Below are 15,480 nucleotides of genomic sequence, written 5' to 3' on the forward strand. Positions count from 1 at the left end.
CCTACATATTTCTTTGGTTTAGGGTGAAAGATAAATTAGCATGGCTTTCTTTCTGTGAAAGAAAAAAACGTGAGGAATGCTCAAAAGACTGCAGTTTCTTCAGTGGGAAACCACAGATAGCGAGAGAATTACAGAGAGAGAGAGAGAGAGAGAAAGGCAGAGGCTTATGCTTTATGTTTCCAGCTGCAACTTCACCTGCGGAATAAAGAGAAACTTTTGATTTAAAGAAATATATTCTGCCGGTTCTCCTCGCCATGAAAATATGCATGGACTCTCATGTAATTTCTGGAATTTGAACCAACAAACAGACAGGAATTGAGGCCAACTGTGAGCTGCTTGTCTAAACCACCTCACTCACACTCATTCTCAGACAGAAATAAACGATTGCCTGTCAATCTTTTTTCCTCAATGAATGTCTCGGTGCTAAACCATGCGTCTTGCAGCAGGAAGTCTTGGATTTTATACTATATACATCGTCCAAATCCAGATGTAAGATGTAGTCCAGAGGGTGTAACCCCTACATTCCTCTGGCCTAATGTGGAAGTATAGCAGCACTCTTCACACTCTGCTGTCCGGCTCAGACCTCTGCAGGGAAGCCCCCTCTGCATTCTCTCCATTTGATACGAGTCAAAGACTGGGCAGTCTGCCGGAAGACAATTGCTGAAGAAAGGAAATGAGAAAGCCCGGAGCAGACAGTGGAAGTCTACGAGGGAAAGGAGAGAGGAGAAAGACTGACTTAGCCTTTTAAAAGCACCCAGTGATTAAAATAGAAAGAAAAGGGGCCACAAACGAGGGGCTGGATTTCTGCAGCTCTCTGATGCCAGGCAAAATGGGAGTGCATGCATCCGTGTGTTTACATCATGACAGAGTAGGATGTGGAAATGTTTAAATTCCTACATTACATACAGTAACACACACATTCAGTGAGTGTCTCTGTGCAGACTGGCATGGTTTTGTGTATCCATCTGTGGCATATTGTGTCTGTGGGTGTGCTCGGGTATGTGATAAAGCCTGTGTGTTTCAGAGAGAGAGAGAGAGAAGAAACTCTGAAAAGCCTGGAGGGGGATTTCCTCTGAAAGAGAAAGCTTTTCTCCTCCCCCTCTTAGAAACTCTCTCACTCCCTCCTTCCCTCTCTCTCTCTCTCTCTCTCTCTCTCTCTCTCTCTCTCTCTCTCTCTCTCTCTTTCTCTCACCCCCAAACACTAAAGCCAGAGAAGCAAAAGAGAAGTGAAGCTAGAGGATCAACAAGCAGCCTTATAATTTGCTGTTCTTTGTGCTACACACTCAGACTTGTGGATAGTCTATGAAGGATGGAAGTGACTTTGATTACTTTTCGATCAAGACAACTCACTGTCATGTGGATGTACTTCAGTCAACTTCTGTTGTTGATACTCTAAACATGGCAAGACTCTCAGCACAGAGCCCAGGGAGGCTGTCTGCAGAGGATTATCAGGACCAAAAATGAAAAACCCTTCTGCCTGATAGAGGAGAAACCTCTGCAAAGATGGTAAAGTAACATCACAATAGCACAAGTTTTACTCCTGATTGTAATTTTTGTCTATTGTTACTTTCTGGTTTAAGAGTTAAAGTGCTCCACTGACCCAGTGACTGAGAGTGTGAGCCTCTGGTTTGGACAAGTGACTTTGTTTCTCTCTGCGGCTTTGCCAGTTATGTGTGACTGAAATTTTGGAAGTCTGATATGTTGTAACTAATGCATTTTCTATGCTTTTAGCAACCCTTTCTTTCAGTTTGATACTGTGCACAGTATTGATGCACATTCTTTGTTCTCTTTTCATGAAACCTTATCTTTGTGACATACAAAGGCAGCACAATACTAATGTAACTGCACTCTTCAAACCTTTTTGTTATCCTGAGCCCAGTTGGTGGGACTGGTTCACATTGACGGCATCTCAAGCTTTTTAAGTGTGTGCACACTGACAAAGAGAGAGAGACAGAGAGGAGCCCATTGTCTTTTGTTTTGCATCTTTAAGTCCTTTGATTAGGACTTAATTGATGTGGGTGGCACACATACTTCAGTGAATGGAGAGTGTTTTGGGGTATAAATTATTTGACTGCTTTGCATGCTCAATAATGGAATTCTCCAGTTCAGCGTTTGGCACTTTCAAAAGCTGAAATCACAGGGCTTTTTACGACTGGAGAGGACTAGTTTAATCCCGGTCACAACAGAAACTAATTAATGACAAAGAATGAGCCACAAGATGGGAACATGTTTGATGATGGGTTTGTGGGAGGATGTGGCTTCTTTGATCTTTTATTTACTGGTTGTTGTTGCTGCGTAAATTGTCAAATAAATGCAGATAAATAGCAAGGGTTAGATAAAGATCATAATGATGCATATTTAACTTCTATCTGGTATTCAACTTTCTATGTATTCAATGTACTTTTCTTCTTTATATGGAAAACAGTCAGACCCCTAACATCTGTCCAAGCATGCCAGATAAATGATAGCTTCACAGAGAGGAGCATGGAAGGATGTTTAAAGGAGTCCAGACTTAGCTGCTCATCGTGGCCACCACCGTACAGTACATTGTCCTCCCTTCACATCCACTGCAGCACTTGTTTGGCCAGCTTTAACTGCCCCAACTGTTTGCTTTACTTATTGCATGACTGATGACGTCTTCGGTGACCATCCTCCAACTTCCAGTCATGAGCCCGCAGAGTATAAATTATTAGATTACTGCACCCTGCATGACCAGGAGTTTCAATCTTGGGTAAACAAGCAATAATACGTCGCCCAGAGCCCTAGGTTGCTAGTGAGATTTGTATTTGCCTTTACAGGAGTGACTGTGTGACAAGTACAGCCATGAGTCATTCATTCACCAGCAAGGTCAAACACTTTCTTTTTAAGGCATTACAGCAGCCTGTGTTTCATTCATTGTACATGGCGATGCTGTAGTTAGTATTTGCAGTGTTAGTGTCTGTTGCAGCATTCAAAGTCTATTCAAAGTTAATGCAAATCAGTAAAGCCAGAGGTTTACTGCTGGGTTTTTGATATGCTCTTGACTTGCCAAACATATTTAGTTTGAGGGTAGCAGTTTTTTCTGTGATTCGTCCAAACTGTCATTAGAAAACGATTATTTTAGAAGAACAAGTGAACGATGGCAGATTTAGCATTTACAAGGCAAAACATGTATGTTAGATTATGTTTTTCATAACAATTATTATCACATTATTCTTTTAAACCTTGCCTATTTACACATCAAGCAGACACAGAGCAACATTAGAATTCATCTGGTGTTTGTGTCCAACTGATATATGTAAGTCCAATATATCACTTTCCTTTTAGCTCTGTTTTGCTCTCCACTAACTCCTGGGAAGAAATATCAGGCTAGTTAGCTGCTAAATGCTCAACAGTATTCACCAGCTAGTCGCTAATGCCTGTCTGCTGTTTGGTGCTAAACAGGTAGTGTGCAGTGGGTGGTCATTTTTTATTTTTTTTGCTAAACACTACCTACTAGCTGCGTGTGACATTGCGGGCGTAAAACCAATGAGTTGTAAGACACTAAAACGCTCAGTAGAGTCGAGGAGAACCGCAAGGTCGGGTGATAATTCTCTGAGTTATTTAGTTTAGTTAGTTATAACAAGTGACCACCTTTAACACACATGAAGTCATTTGACCCATTGTTAATATAAAGATATTTTGTATGGCAGCTTTAAGTCTCTTGATAACTGACAGCAACAAACTTTCACATACTTTACTATACCTGCTCCATATCATCAGTCAGATATGCTCATCAGTCACAGTGCATTTTTCAATCACTCAGCTTAAAGCATGCATGCACATGCCTTAATCTATTAACTGTTGGAAACACTGTGGACACGCTGTGTGAGAGCATCCAGATTTTGATTGGCTGGCAGTATACGTACTGGCCTAGCTTTAAAGGGTCACAGCTGTGTCTCTCTCTTAAACAGCCATGGGACAGACAATCATCAGTAGCTCCCTCCCCTGCCTATAAGTCATTACATCTTTACAATACTGTCGTCTGTACTCCCTTTGGCAGACAGACAATACTTCCTGCTCACTGCTTCACTTGCTGTGACTTTGCCAAATTTGAACAGAACCAGATGGGGAAAATCTATACAATAAACTAATGTGACGAGCCAACATTTACTGAAGGCTAAAACCTTCAATTTGTATGGCATGTAGTCTGCTGTGCTCTGTTTAGCTCTGTTTGGAGTTGTGCACTTGTTTGGACTTACAGAAAACTTTGCAAAGCTCAGGAACGAAGAGAAGCAGATGTCTGTGTTTTAGTACACTCCTCATAAACACACGGACCAACTAACAAATCTCTTGTGTTATGGCTAAATGGATTTCACAAGGCCTTCCTTTACTTGTATTATTAATCTTTTTAATTTATTTCTTGGCCATTTTAACATTGTGAGGTGAAACATGGAAGCTATTATGGTGTGTTACAGCCTCCAAAAACACATTTTATTTCCTGATAGTTTGCCAGAATGCAAGCTTTGGGAAATGAGTTGAGATCCAGGATACTTTGTTTTGTCCTGTTTAATGGGAGTGGTTCATTATCAATCAGTTATGGAGACATTCTAGAAGAAAAAAAAAGTCAGCATGTTAACTTTTTAGTTTTTGTCAGTTTTTGTTTTTAAATGCACATTGGGGACTTTTAATATTTTGGGGAAGCCTTCCACATATTTTATGTTTTAAAGCCACATCTGTCCTTTTTGCCAATCACATCATCAGGCATTGGGCAACTCTTTTTTTAACTATACAACTGTCTGATCCTTTGGTACTATTTAAAAATACGCTGACCTGGCATGACAGGAAAAGAGATAATTAGTCTAAAAAGTCTTTTTTTTTGAGTGCATCCAATACAGAATTAGATGCAGGTATTGTTCCAGAGCACATAAAAGGGCAACTGTGAGTCAGTTTTTGATTTCAAAAGAGATGGCAACAGTGCTTGATCACACTTGGTTGATTGTCCTACAAGATGGTAAAAGACAGCTCTTTTCAGCAGTATTGTTTTGAGTCTTCCAAGTTACATGGTAGAATATTACAAGACGTCCATTGTTCATTGTTTGCAGGATTCAGTCCATTGTGAAATCAAATCTCAGCTCACCCTCAGAGTAGGCTACTGTAGAAACTTGCTGGTTTTTAATACCTTGAATATTATGCAATATGAGATAAACACAAATGTTTTATGTTATTAATGTGGCCTCTTCACTTTATAAACATAGCTTGGGTTCTTAAAAACTACAAAATGAATGAATAATAGGAACCCTGCCAGATTAAAGGTCTGATAGCAAACACACACCATGTTTACTCCTGGCAGCGGTGACTCAAAGATTTTTGTACTGGTTAAAATGATTTAAGATGGCTCAGCTGAATGGAGTGCCCATCTGCTGAGTTTAACAAGAGTGGATCATACACAAAGACAGCACTGTCTCACCGCCAAATAGGAGATACCGAATGTTAACAGAGGAAAAAGTGGAGAAGGATAGAGAATACCTAAGAGATATCAGTAACATGTTGTTGTTTTTATTATGATTGCTCCGAGACTCTTCCCACTTTAAGGTTAAGTGTGAAACCATGTAATAGTAGTGTATAAGCTGCAAATGACCCTTCTTCCCATGATAATATTTCTTGTGGTTTTATGTTGTATCCCATCTGCCCTCTGTGCCCATTATGTTTGGCTGACGTTATGGCTGAGTTGGTGGTGTGTCATCTGAGACTCTTGAACATATCTGCACGTCCGAACATGCAGAATTCAGGCAGTCTTCAGGATTTACTGACAGGTTTTGACTCAACTGTGACTTCTGCTTATATTTTGGGTTTAGCCCGGAGGTGCAGTGACAGTCCATTTCTAACGAGGATGTCAAGCAAATGTGATGACTGGTCAAGACAGAGACCTCAACAAATCCTTTCAGCATGTCGTATCAGGAGCTGCGCCCATTTAGTTGAAGTTATTCTTTATAATCACATTCTGGTCAGCTTACCTACTCTAATCTTGACACAGATACACAATGTGCATTACATACCTTGACATCTTGTTTTTACTGTGGCTTAAATCTGGGTCCTGACTTTCTTTGGCCAAAGCCCAAGGCAATTTGGAGGAAACCTGTAATTATCTGGTTAATACTCAACACTGCAAAAACTCCCTGGGGGCCTGAAGGGCGGACAAGACAAAGAGAGATGCCTGTTGTCCACACTAGCATGCCAATTCAGGTCAAACAATGATCTTTGTTGGAGACTGAAGCTATTTCTAGAGAGGCTGCACTGGCCAATAATGGGCACAGAGGGAATCCCCTTGTGTTGAATGTGTAGAGGAGGCGGCAGTTGCGGAATGTGGTAGTCAGCTGGACATCGATCAAACCCTACTGTCTCTGAAGGCCAAAATAAAGGTTCAGGATTTAAGCTTGATTGAACTCTCCTTGCTGGCTGATTGTTGGAGTAAAACTACCTCGGAAAAGGAAGTATCAACTCTGTTTCTGTCCACATAAGGAAAAGAGAGTTAGGCACTATATGATTATATACAGTGAAAAATTGTGTTATCATAAGGATGTAGGGAGGTGATTGTGTATTTAACAAATTGCTGTTAACCAGGAGTTTTTTTAATGAGAGGAACTGTTAAAAACACAAAAGGAATGGCTGCAGCAGACAAAACAGAATAGAGGCAAAAAGTTTGACAGGACATTGTAGAAGTACTGCACACTTTAAATGGATAAGCAGCTTATACATTACTATGGGTGTGTTCAGTCAAAGGGAGACAGCACGACTAGATCAGGAAACTTAACCATACACACGGTTTCCGGGGGGTCTTAAAAAGTCTAAAAAAGTATAACATTTTAAAGATCAAAAGTTTAGGCCTTAAAAAGTCTTAAATTAGCTGAAGTGTTGTGTTCTAGGTTTTAAATAATTTTAAACGGGTCTTAAATTTTCCTACGTCCATGCAATGCTACCGCTAATACTCACTGATATGTTTTTTATTTATTTATTATTTTTCTGTGTTGTAGTTCTTTCTTCGTTCATCCAAATATAATTCACTGTTTATTTATAGATCATTATTACTCCGGGTCGCTTTAATTCAATTTTGATTAAAAAAAATAATTAATTTGCAAGTACTTTTGTTAATCTGAATTTCATTGTACTTTTATGTCGTGATATAGGTCTTAAATTTCATCCATAAAGGTCTTAAAAAGGTCTTAAAAAGTCTTAAATTTGACTTGCTGAAACCTGCAGAAACCCTGATACAAGCATACATCTCAGAACTTTAAGTGTATTCCTGGCATTTATAGAGAATATGCATTGGCATCACTTTTTCATGTGGTGTGTACAACTTCTTCACCTCAGTGCCCAAACTAACCATCTATTGCTACTATACATTGGGAGAGCTGTGATATTGGGAGAAAACAAACAAATATCTTGAAAAAGTAAAGGACATGTGAGTCAGTATGATCCGTACAACACGCAGAATGAAAAAAATCCTAATCATGGCGACTACAGAAGATGAAGTAACTTGGTTTTCCACGTGTTTTTAATGTACCAACTGCAGTGAATAAAGTACATAAAGTTCTGGATTTATTCTTTTATAGATCCAAAATTGCTTGCTTACTGAAATGTGCAAGTACTTAGCTAAGTTTTGATTATGATTAAATTAATGTTTTCTTCAAATACTAAACCAATACTCAGGACACAATTTAGCTTTGTCTTAGAATAATTCCTGCTGAATCTTTCACAGTTCAGGCCTGTTTGGCATGTTGTCTGGCAGTTTGTCAGACGTAATGAAATACAGAAGAACTCACAACACCGGCAGCATACCCTTCCTACTCTCAGTTAATTTGGCTGACTAGCCTGTCTGAACTGGGTCCAGCTTAGCAGTGCTTCGTAAACTCTCAAGAGGGTCTCACTCATATGAATATCACTCCCCAAACCACCCACAGAGAGGAGTTCCAGTCTCATGCTTTTAACCTCCTTTGTTTTGAGAAGAAGTTTATCCAGGCCAGAGTGTTAACAAAAAGATGTTTAAATCTCAAATGATTTTTGAAGTAATGTTATGACAATAAGTCACTAATATTTTAGTTTAAAGTGCTCATATTGTGCTTTTTGGCTTTTCCCCTTTCCTTTATTGTGTTATATATCTTTTTTGTGCACATTATAGGTTTACGAAGTGAAAAAGCCCAAAGTCCACCTCAAAGGGACTTACCATCTTCCAGAGAAAACACTGTTCACCAACTGCTCCGAACAGCTCTGTTGTAGTCCAGCTTTTACTTCCGTGACGAACGTGCGTCACTTTGTAACACACGTTATAATGCTCGCCTAGCTGCTAGCATGGCACTCCCTCATACTCTGCAACTGACTGGCTAGCAGTACTTACTGCGCATGTGCGACTCCTAACAAAGATGGTACAGAAGTGAGATGTCTCACTCTGTAGCTAAAACAGAGAGCTCAACACACAGGGTGAAAAGATGAGCTGCAGCAATGTGCAGTACAACAAATATATGATGTTTTCTGAAAATTAAACCACATAAACCTATTCTGGTACAACCTCTAAATACAACTCTGAACCTGAAAATGAGCATAATATGAGCACCTTAAGGTGGAATTACAGTGAAGGATTGCTTTAAAGGTCCCATGGCATGAAAATTTCACTTTATGAGGTTTTTTTTAACATTAATATGCATTCCCTTAGCCTGCCTATGGTCCCCCAGTGGCTAGAAATGACGATAGGTGTAAACCAAGCCCTAGGTATCCTGCTCTGCCTTTGAGAAAATGAAAGCTCAGATGGGCCGATCAGGTAACCTTCTCTGGAAGGTTACCTCCCCTTTCTTTGCTTTGCCCGCCCAGAGAATTTGGCCCACCCATGAGAGAGAGACATCATGGCTTTCAAACGAGCAAAGTGGTAGTTGGTCAAGGCCACACCCCCACTCTCCACCTTGCCCCCCTCTCTCCTCCTCAGTAGCTACAGACACAGAAATGGCACATACTAAGAAAAGCTCATTGTGGGACTGGCTCTAGTGGCTGTAGTTCTGCACCAAGGCTGAATTTCAGGAAAGAGACTTCAGATACAGTATTAGGGGACCACTAAGGCCTATATAAAAGAGACTTCAGATACAGTATTAGGGGACCACTAAGGCCTAAAAGCATCCAAAGAGCATGTCATGGGACCTTTAAATTCAGGCTACAGAAGAGTTGACACACACTAATAATTTTGTAGAATCATCAATGAAATCTGAATCTCCACTTAATCTCAAATAAAACTTACACATAAGGAAATTGAACGTCCCAGCCCTGAACAGTAACTTCACAGAGCTGTGTCGTATTAGATATGACCTCAGGTTTATCGTTAGCTTTGAGAAATACAGTACAACCCAAAATCAAATGGCTGCAGTCAGTCTAAAACAGCTGTGATGCATTACCATTCAAGAGCCAGCCTCGAAGGTATTCTGTTCTCCATTTCCTAATCTGTTGTGACAGATGTGCACAATCAGAAAAAGGAAGCATTCTTTTCTACTGAGGACATGCAATGTCTACAAGCTATACAAAGACTAAACATAAGTGGTCAAATATTGATATTGATTTACATCCAGCATCCCACATTTAAAGGTCCAGTGTGTAATGTGTTTAGTTGTTCATTATCAAAATCTGTGTTGCCCGTTCACAAACTTGTCATTTATCATGAATATTTACCACCACCATCAATTCCAAGTATTCCTTTTGGCTTGAAATTTTACATTTGCATGAACTGGGGTAGACGCTCCATATTCATGCTCCATCTTGAAATACGTTAGCCGGTAAGGGACATACAGGACATACTGCTCCGCCTTTCGCGTTTTCGCTGTCACATGATAAACTCACAGGTGCTGGGTATCGTAGCTTCCCGGCCTCGGCAAGTTTGAAGAAGGAAACATGGAGGACCACATGTATTCATAATCCAAATTTCAGGAACAGGAGTCTTCTTCTTCTCCCAGAAAAAGAAAAAGGATATTGAAAAGAGCAAGAGACCGGCTTTTTGAGGCGTGAAGGCTAGCTGTAATAAGTACTTTGAACTGCGTGGTACGAGAGAGTTGATTGCGATATGTGATCTCAACGTTAGTTGGGAGAAATTCCTACACATTGGACCTTTAATGCTGTTGATTAACGTTTTTCATTTCAGACACTTCATTTGAACAAAATCACTTTGTGTCTAAATGCACAATACAAAAGTTTTAGCTATGCAAACACTAAAGTGAGTAGTATAATCAAAGTTGAATGAGTCACAAAATTATTCAATGAATCATGAAACAACTTTATGACCTTTGTTCCCAATGTTTTATGACTGTCCAAGGTGCTCACATAAGCATCCGTTAGCCAAGCAGTCAGAACAGTCCCAGTGTGAGGTCTTTGAAGCTGCTGCACTTGTGTTTATCCTGGGCTGGTCTCTGGTCTTGGTTAGGTCATCAAGCTAAATGAGGAGGGGGGCTAAAAACAGACTCCTTTGTGATTCTGGGAGATTGACACAGCAGGGATACTGTGAACTGATTGTATGAATAGCACGCCTGCTGTGGTTAGTGGCTGAGACCTGTACAGATCTAGGGTAAGTGTCAAGTCCTTATTTATAACTCAAGTTGAATATTATTCATTTTCTTTTTTATTACAAAGAGACATTTGTTTGGCTGCACTGGATGTGAATGAAAGAAGAAAATTGTACATCTTCAAGCACTCTACAGGTGCTAAATGAGAAAGCAAATCAAGATCAATAATATCAAAGAAGTACTGTACCCCTCTATCCAACACCAGACAACACTGTTGGATGTACTGTATATTAAACACATGTACCTAGTATATAAACAATGCCTAGAAAGTTTGTACAGACATTCATGGTTCCGGGACCATGTGCCTTTGGTGATCCCCTGACATTTCCTGCAACGTCATCATGAGGGTCACATTTTTGTTTTTTAGTAAAATGTCTCAACAACTATTCGATGCATTGCCATGAAGTTTTTGTACAGATAGTCATGCCCCCCTAATGCTTAAAAACACAAGGCAACATAAAAAGAAACACATGAATAATTATGTTAAATTATAGGTTGACAGCCCTCACATCTCAAAACATCACCTCAAATTCATGCCGTCGGGTTGTTCACCAAAAATGCTTTAAAGATGGCCTCTTTTCATCTTTAAAGGTTTCCCTGTGTTTAGCTGGACGTCACCCATGACACAGCTAGTGCTAGCAGAATATCCAATGCAGACATTGATACATGCAGTAAACACTAGCACCAAGTGTGCCTCTTGTTGCATCTTTACTATATATGCATTTCTTTGGTCTGCTTTGCTTCTTCCTGTCACTTTGAATAAGATCAGACGCTGACCCTGGTCTGCTACAAATATACTTGTTTAAATGAAGCATATCCTGGCCAGACATGAAAGAAGTTCCAGAAACTCATGCAGGACAGACTTAATCATCTCCAGATAAGTTGAGAAGCTTTTGATTCTGCTCAACCAAAATACCCCTCCTGATCCTCCTGTTTGTTAAGTGGATAGAATTGTTTGTATTGTTTAGATTTTGGTGAATTTGATCTTTTGCTGCAGGTTTTAGTTTATTAGAGATTATATTGCCTTTCACTTATACAGGTAGGCCCAGCAATAATTCACTGATCCAATACTGTAAGTGCACTCACACAGAGAAGTTTATCACTTTTTCTTCTTCTGACTTTAAAACCGAAGAACTCAGTACAGTGAAGGACAAAAGGCCAAGAAAAATATTTGTCCTGTCATTTTGCATTTGCAGAGCATTTGTTCTTGACACATTCTGGCTATGTGCACCTTCTTCAAATAAATCTGTGTTGAATTCCATTGAAATTCGTGGTCTGCATTACACACTCATTTTCACACACATTTGACCCAACCCTGCATAGTACACCAAGCCATGAGATGAAAAAAGCCACTCTATTAAGATTAAAACCACCTTCAATAGTATTTAATAACTGCAATGCCAGGATTTTGGTTCAAGGGCAGCTGTTTTAATTATATGGACAAGACAGTCTGTAATGAAAGATTTATTAAGCCTGAATTAATTTAGCCTTGGTTGAACGGTCAATACAATTGTCATTTTAAAGGAATGTGCAGATCACACCGCTCCTTTATTTATGTAATGACATTGATGTTCTGTTAACCTTCATTATATGCACAGCAGTGTTTTTCATTACTTTCTTTACTTTGTTGTACAGTTGTTGTTTTTTTTGGTTTTTTTTATCTCTGCAATCCTAGTTTTAGGGTTTGGTTGAGTTCATGTGGTTTTGACACAAAATGAGGTCCAAAAGTATTACAAAATAATGCTTTTAACATAGTATTGATCTCTTTCTCAGACAGGGAAAGTTTGTAATAAAGTCAAACTGTATCATCTACATATGCACTTTCCTTTGATTTATTGTCTATTTTAATGTTGTGTAGTTGCTGGTAGATGTGTCCTAGACAAAACTTAAGCTAGAGTCTCACAGTCTATATAAATATTAAAAATGTTATTCCACAAAGCTCATCTCACTGACCACCAGCTCGTCTTGTTCTCCAGAACCCAGAATCTCTGGACTCGTCCATCCAGGGTGCACTCTCGGCCCTCTTCCCGCCTTTCGAGGCCACAGCGCCCATCGTCCTCAGCCAGCTGTTCCGCACCATTGAGGAACGTTACCACGGTGATGCGTTACAGTGTCTGCTGGACTTCCTCATCCCCTCCAAACACCTACTGGAGAGTGTCCAACAGGCAGCATGTGTGAGTATCAATATATCTCAGTGGATACATATGCACTCACACACTTTTTCCTCAGCTCTCTCTGTATGCTGCAATAATAAAACACACAGACATAATACACAAAGCTCAAGTTTAGCCCACAGGGTATCTCACTAACTCCATGCTGACATCATATTTCCTGTTTACATTCCCCAAGCCCCCAAATTATGGGAACTGTAGTTCCAAAACTTAGAGCTACTTATATCCCAAATAGGAGTAGGACAAAGAATAATAATCAGCGTGACATACAATACATTAATATTAACTTTTTTATTGTTGCAGTTGCTCTATCAATATTTTTTTGACATTACTAAGACTCAGGATGAGGCCCATTGACATTGTTCTTACATACGAGCACTGACACTCTCCTCTATCCATACAGTTTGGCGCAGTTGTCTATGCATTCCATAGATAAAGTTTATATAAAACCATAATACATTTTTAAGCTACAGCTTAACCTGTTTATACTGTGTTGTACAGTACAGTGTATATACACGCACAGAAACGCAAGTGAGATAACTCAGCTCTTCATATGCTGTATGCATTAAATGATCTTGAAATCATCAATGGTTAAAATTACACCTGTAATAAATTCAATTTAACAGTATAGTCTGACAAATGTACTGTAGATAACTGAGATTTTAAAATAGGAGGCAAAATAAAAGTACAAAGAAATTGCAGGGACGAAAATACATCAATGAAACTGAAATTAAGAGCAAATTAAACCAAAATGACACTAAAAACTAATTGTGTTTTTTCAGGCTGGGTACTCCGATGTGGTTTTCCGCTGTGAGGGCTGGCCTCTGTGTCTCCGTGACAAAACCATCATCCAGTTAGCACCTGTGAACCCTCTGTTGCTGCGTCCTGGAGACTTCTATCTACAGGTGGAACCTTTCGGGGACCAAGCAGCTCGTGTTGTCCTCAAAAGTCTTCTGGAGGAGGGTTGTCGAGAAGTGGAGGAGACCCCCGTACCTGAGACTTCCTACCCCTGCATCTTCACTGAGGAATGGCTGCACGACATCAATGAAGGACGCCATGGAACTCCTCTGTCACGCTGCTTGCTTTGCACAGATCAAGGAGTAATCAAATTGCCCTGGGCTGAAATCGCCATCCCAGAGTTTTTAGACAAGCCTAAGATCATGCCCACTTATCGGGAAGCACCTCCTGAGCCAAAACAGATCTCAGTTCCCTGTCATTTTAATTCCTCCACCCTCCCGATGGAAGCCATTTTTCTTCCTGCAAAAGACAGAATGCCTGCATCTTTGAGACCTGTGGACTGTTCTTCCAAACTTGTCAAAATGGATTATGAAAGACGAACCCCCAAATCACGCTCCAGACCTTTGGTGAAACCCGTGGGTTGGGTTTCTCCTAATACCTGGGACAGTCGCAACTATCGAGAGATTGAGGGTGATTATGTAGACCTGGTGGATATCACCAAAGGGAATGAGTTTGTGGATAAACAGAGAGGCAGCCATCCAAAACCACCCAATTCAGTTTTGTTCAAACCTGTCAGGCCACCGCCACCAGTACCTCTGGGGAATATTGTTCCCTGTGGACACACACTTCAGTATGCAGAGGAGCCTTGTATGCCGTGCAGCCAGAAAAAGCTGGGGCATGAGCCCACTGAGCAAGACTTGAAGTGTAGGTACAGAGACTCGTATGTGGCAGCACTGAGAAACCCAGTCGCTTTTGAGAGGGGGAGTGTAGACCTCCTGGCTGCCCTGGAGGAAGTCAGCCTTTGTGAAGAGGGAGAGTTGAGATCCAAGGGTGCATTTGAAGCTCCAAGAGACAAACGTAGAATCTTTTGTAACCACTGTAATAAACCTGTAATAAGTAACGAGCTCTGTCAATACGGACACTGCTGTGAGCCAATTCACCAGAAAGACCTTCCTACAAGTTCTGAATCCGAAAACCTAATGAAGGAATCACCCATGATTTTGAAATCAACCCCTGGTTTAAGCCATAGTCACAAAGTGCAGATGAAACTTATTTCCCACCAATCGGGACATCATGCTAGTGAGCATCTGGGATCAGATGGTGACATTAAACCCCATCAGAAAGTGGAGGTTGTGAAACCATCAGGAAAACACAAAGTTAAGGTTAGGTCTCTGTCAACTGTGTCAGAGACTTCTAAAGGGAGTCCACTTCTCTATAAACTCAACAACAGGAGCCACAGTGATATCTGCCCTGAAACAATCACCAGCGTAATGCAGTGTAAGAAAGGTGAACTGTTGGATCAGGTCACTCTGAAGCTGACGTCCCCTAAAAAAGGTAAGCAGAGTAGGCAAATTAAGGCTGAACGTTCAAATGACTTTTTTGATACAATCTTTTGTTCTCTTTTCCTTCCCTCTGTCCTTTTTAAACCACACACAAAGTGTGTTATTACTGCACACACACAGCCGTTCATTATGATCTGTTGCTCAATGCTTAAAGGACCACTGAACATTCACGCCAAACAGAATGATTTAAAATCGACCGTGACCTTGCATGCTTCAGGGAATGTGCTCCACTGGGATCATGAAGAAAGAGGAAAGAGGGTTAAAATGTCAAAGATCAGGCTTGAGTATGATCTTCTCCCACTGCTCTCTGGGTTCTTTGGCAGTACGGCTACATTCACATATTATTGCATACATATAACATACATTATTCCCATCACCAAAGGAGTGAACGGAAATAGCATGCCGGACCCCAATGAAAGGGAGGGCCTGAACCCATTGGGTAAAAAGAAAGAGCAGAAC

At 40.4% G+C, this 15,480-nt stretch overlaps 1 protein-coding gene across 2 annotated transcripts in view; it reads left to right on the plus strand.

The window, feature by feature from the left end:
• Positions 1 to 825: 825 nt before the first annotated feature.
• quob (quattro b) overlaps positions 826 to 15,480 on the plus strand; it is a 31,026-nt gene continuing 16,371 nt past the window's right edge. Inside the window, exons 1-3 of one of the 2 annotated variants that reach the window (XM_078248087.1) lie at positions 826 to 1,506; positions 12,527 to 12,724; positions 13,504 to 15,013. In XM_078248087.1, the coding sequence (XP_078104213.1) occupies positions 1,504 to 1,506; positions 12,527 to 12,724; positions 13,504 to 15,013 (1,711 nt within the window). In that variant the 5' untranslated portion in view covers positions 826 to 1,503. The remainder of the gene's footprint in view (positions 1,507 to 12,526; positions 12,725 to 13,503; positions 15,014 to 15,480) is intronic. The other variant, XM_078248086.1, reaches the window with a different exon arrangement.

This window comes from Sander vitreus, chromosome 4 (genome assembly GCF_031162955.1).
Source record: "Sander vitreus isolate 19-12246 chromosome 4, sanVit1, whole genome shotgun sequence".
Taxonomy (NCBI): Eukaryota; Metazoa; Chordata; class Actinopteri; order Perciformes; family Percidae; genus Sander; species Sander vitreus.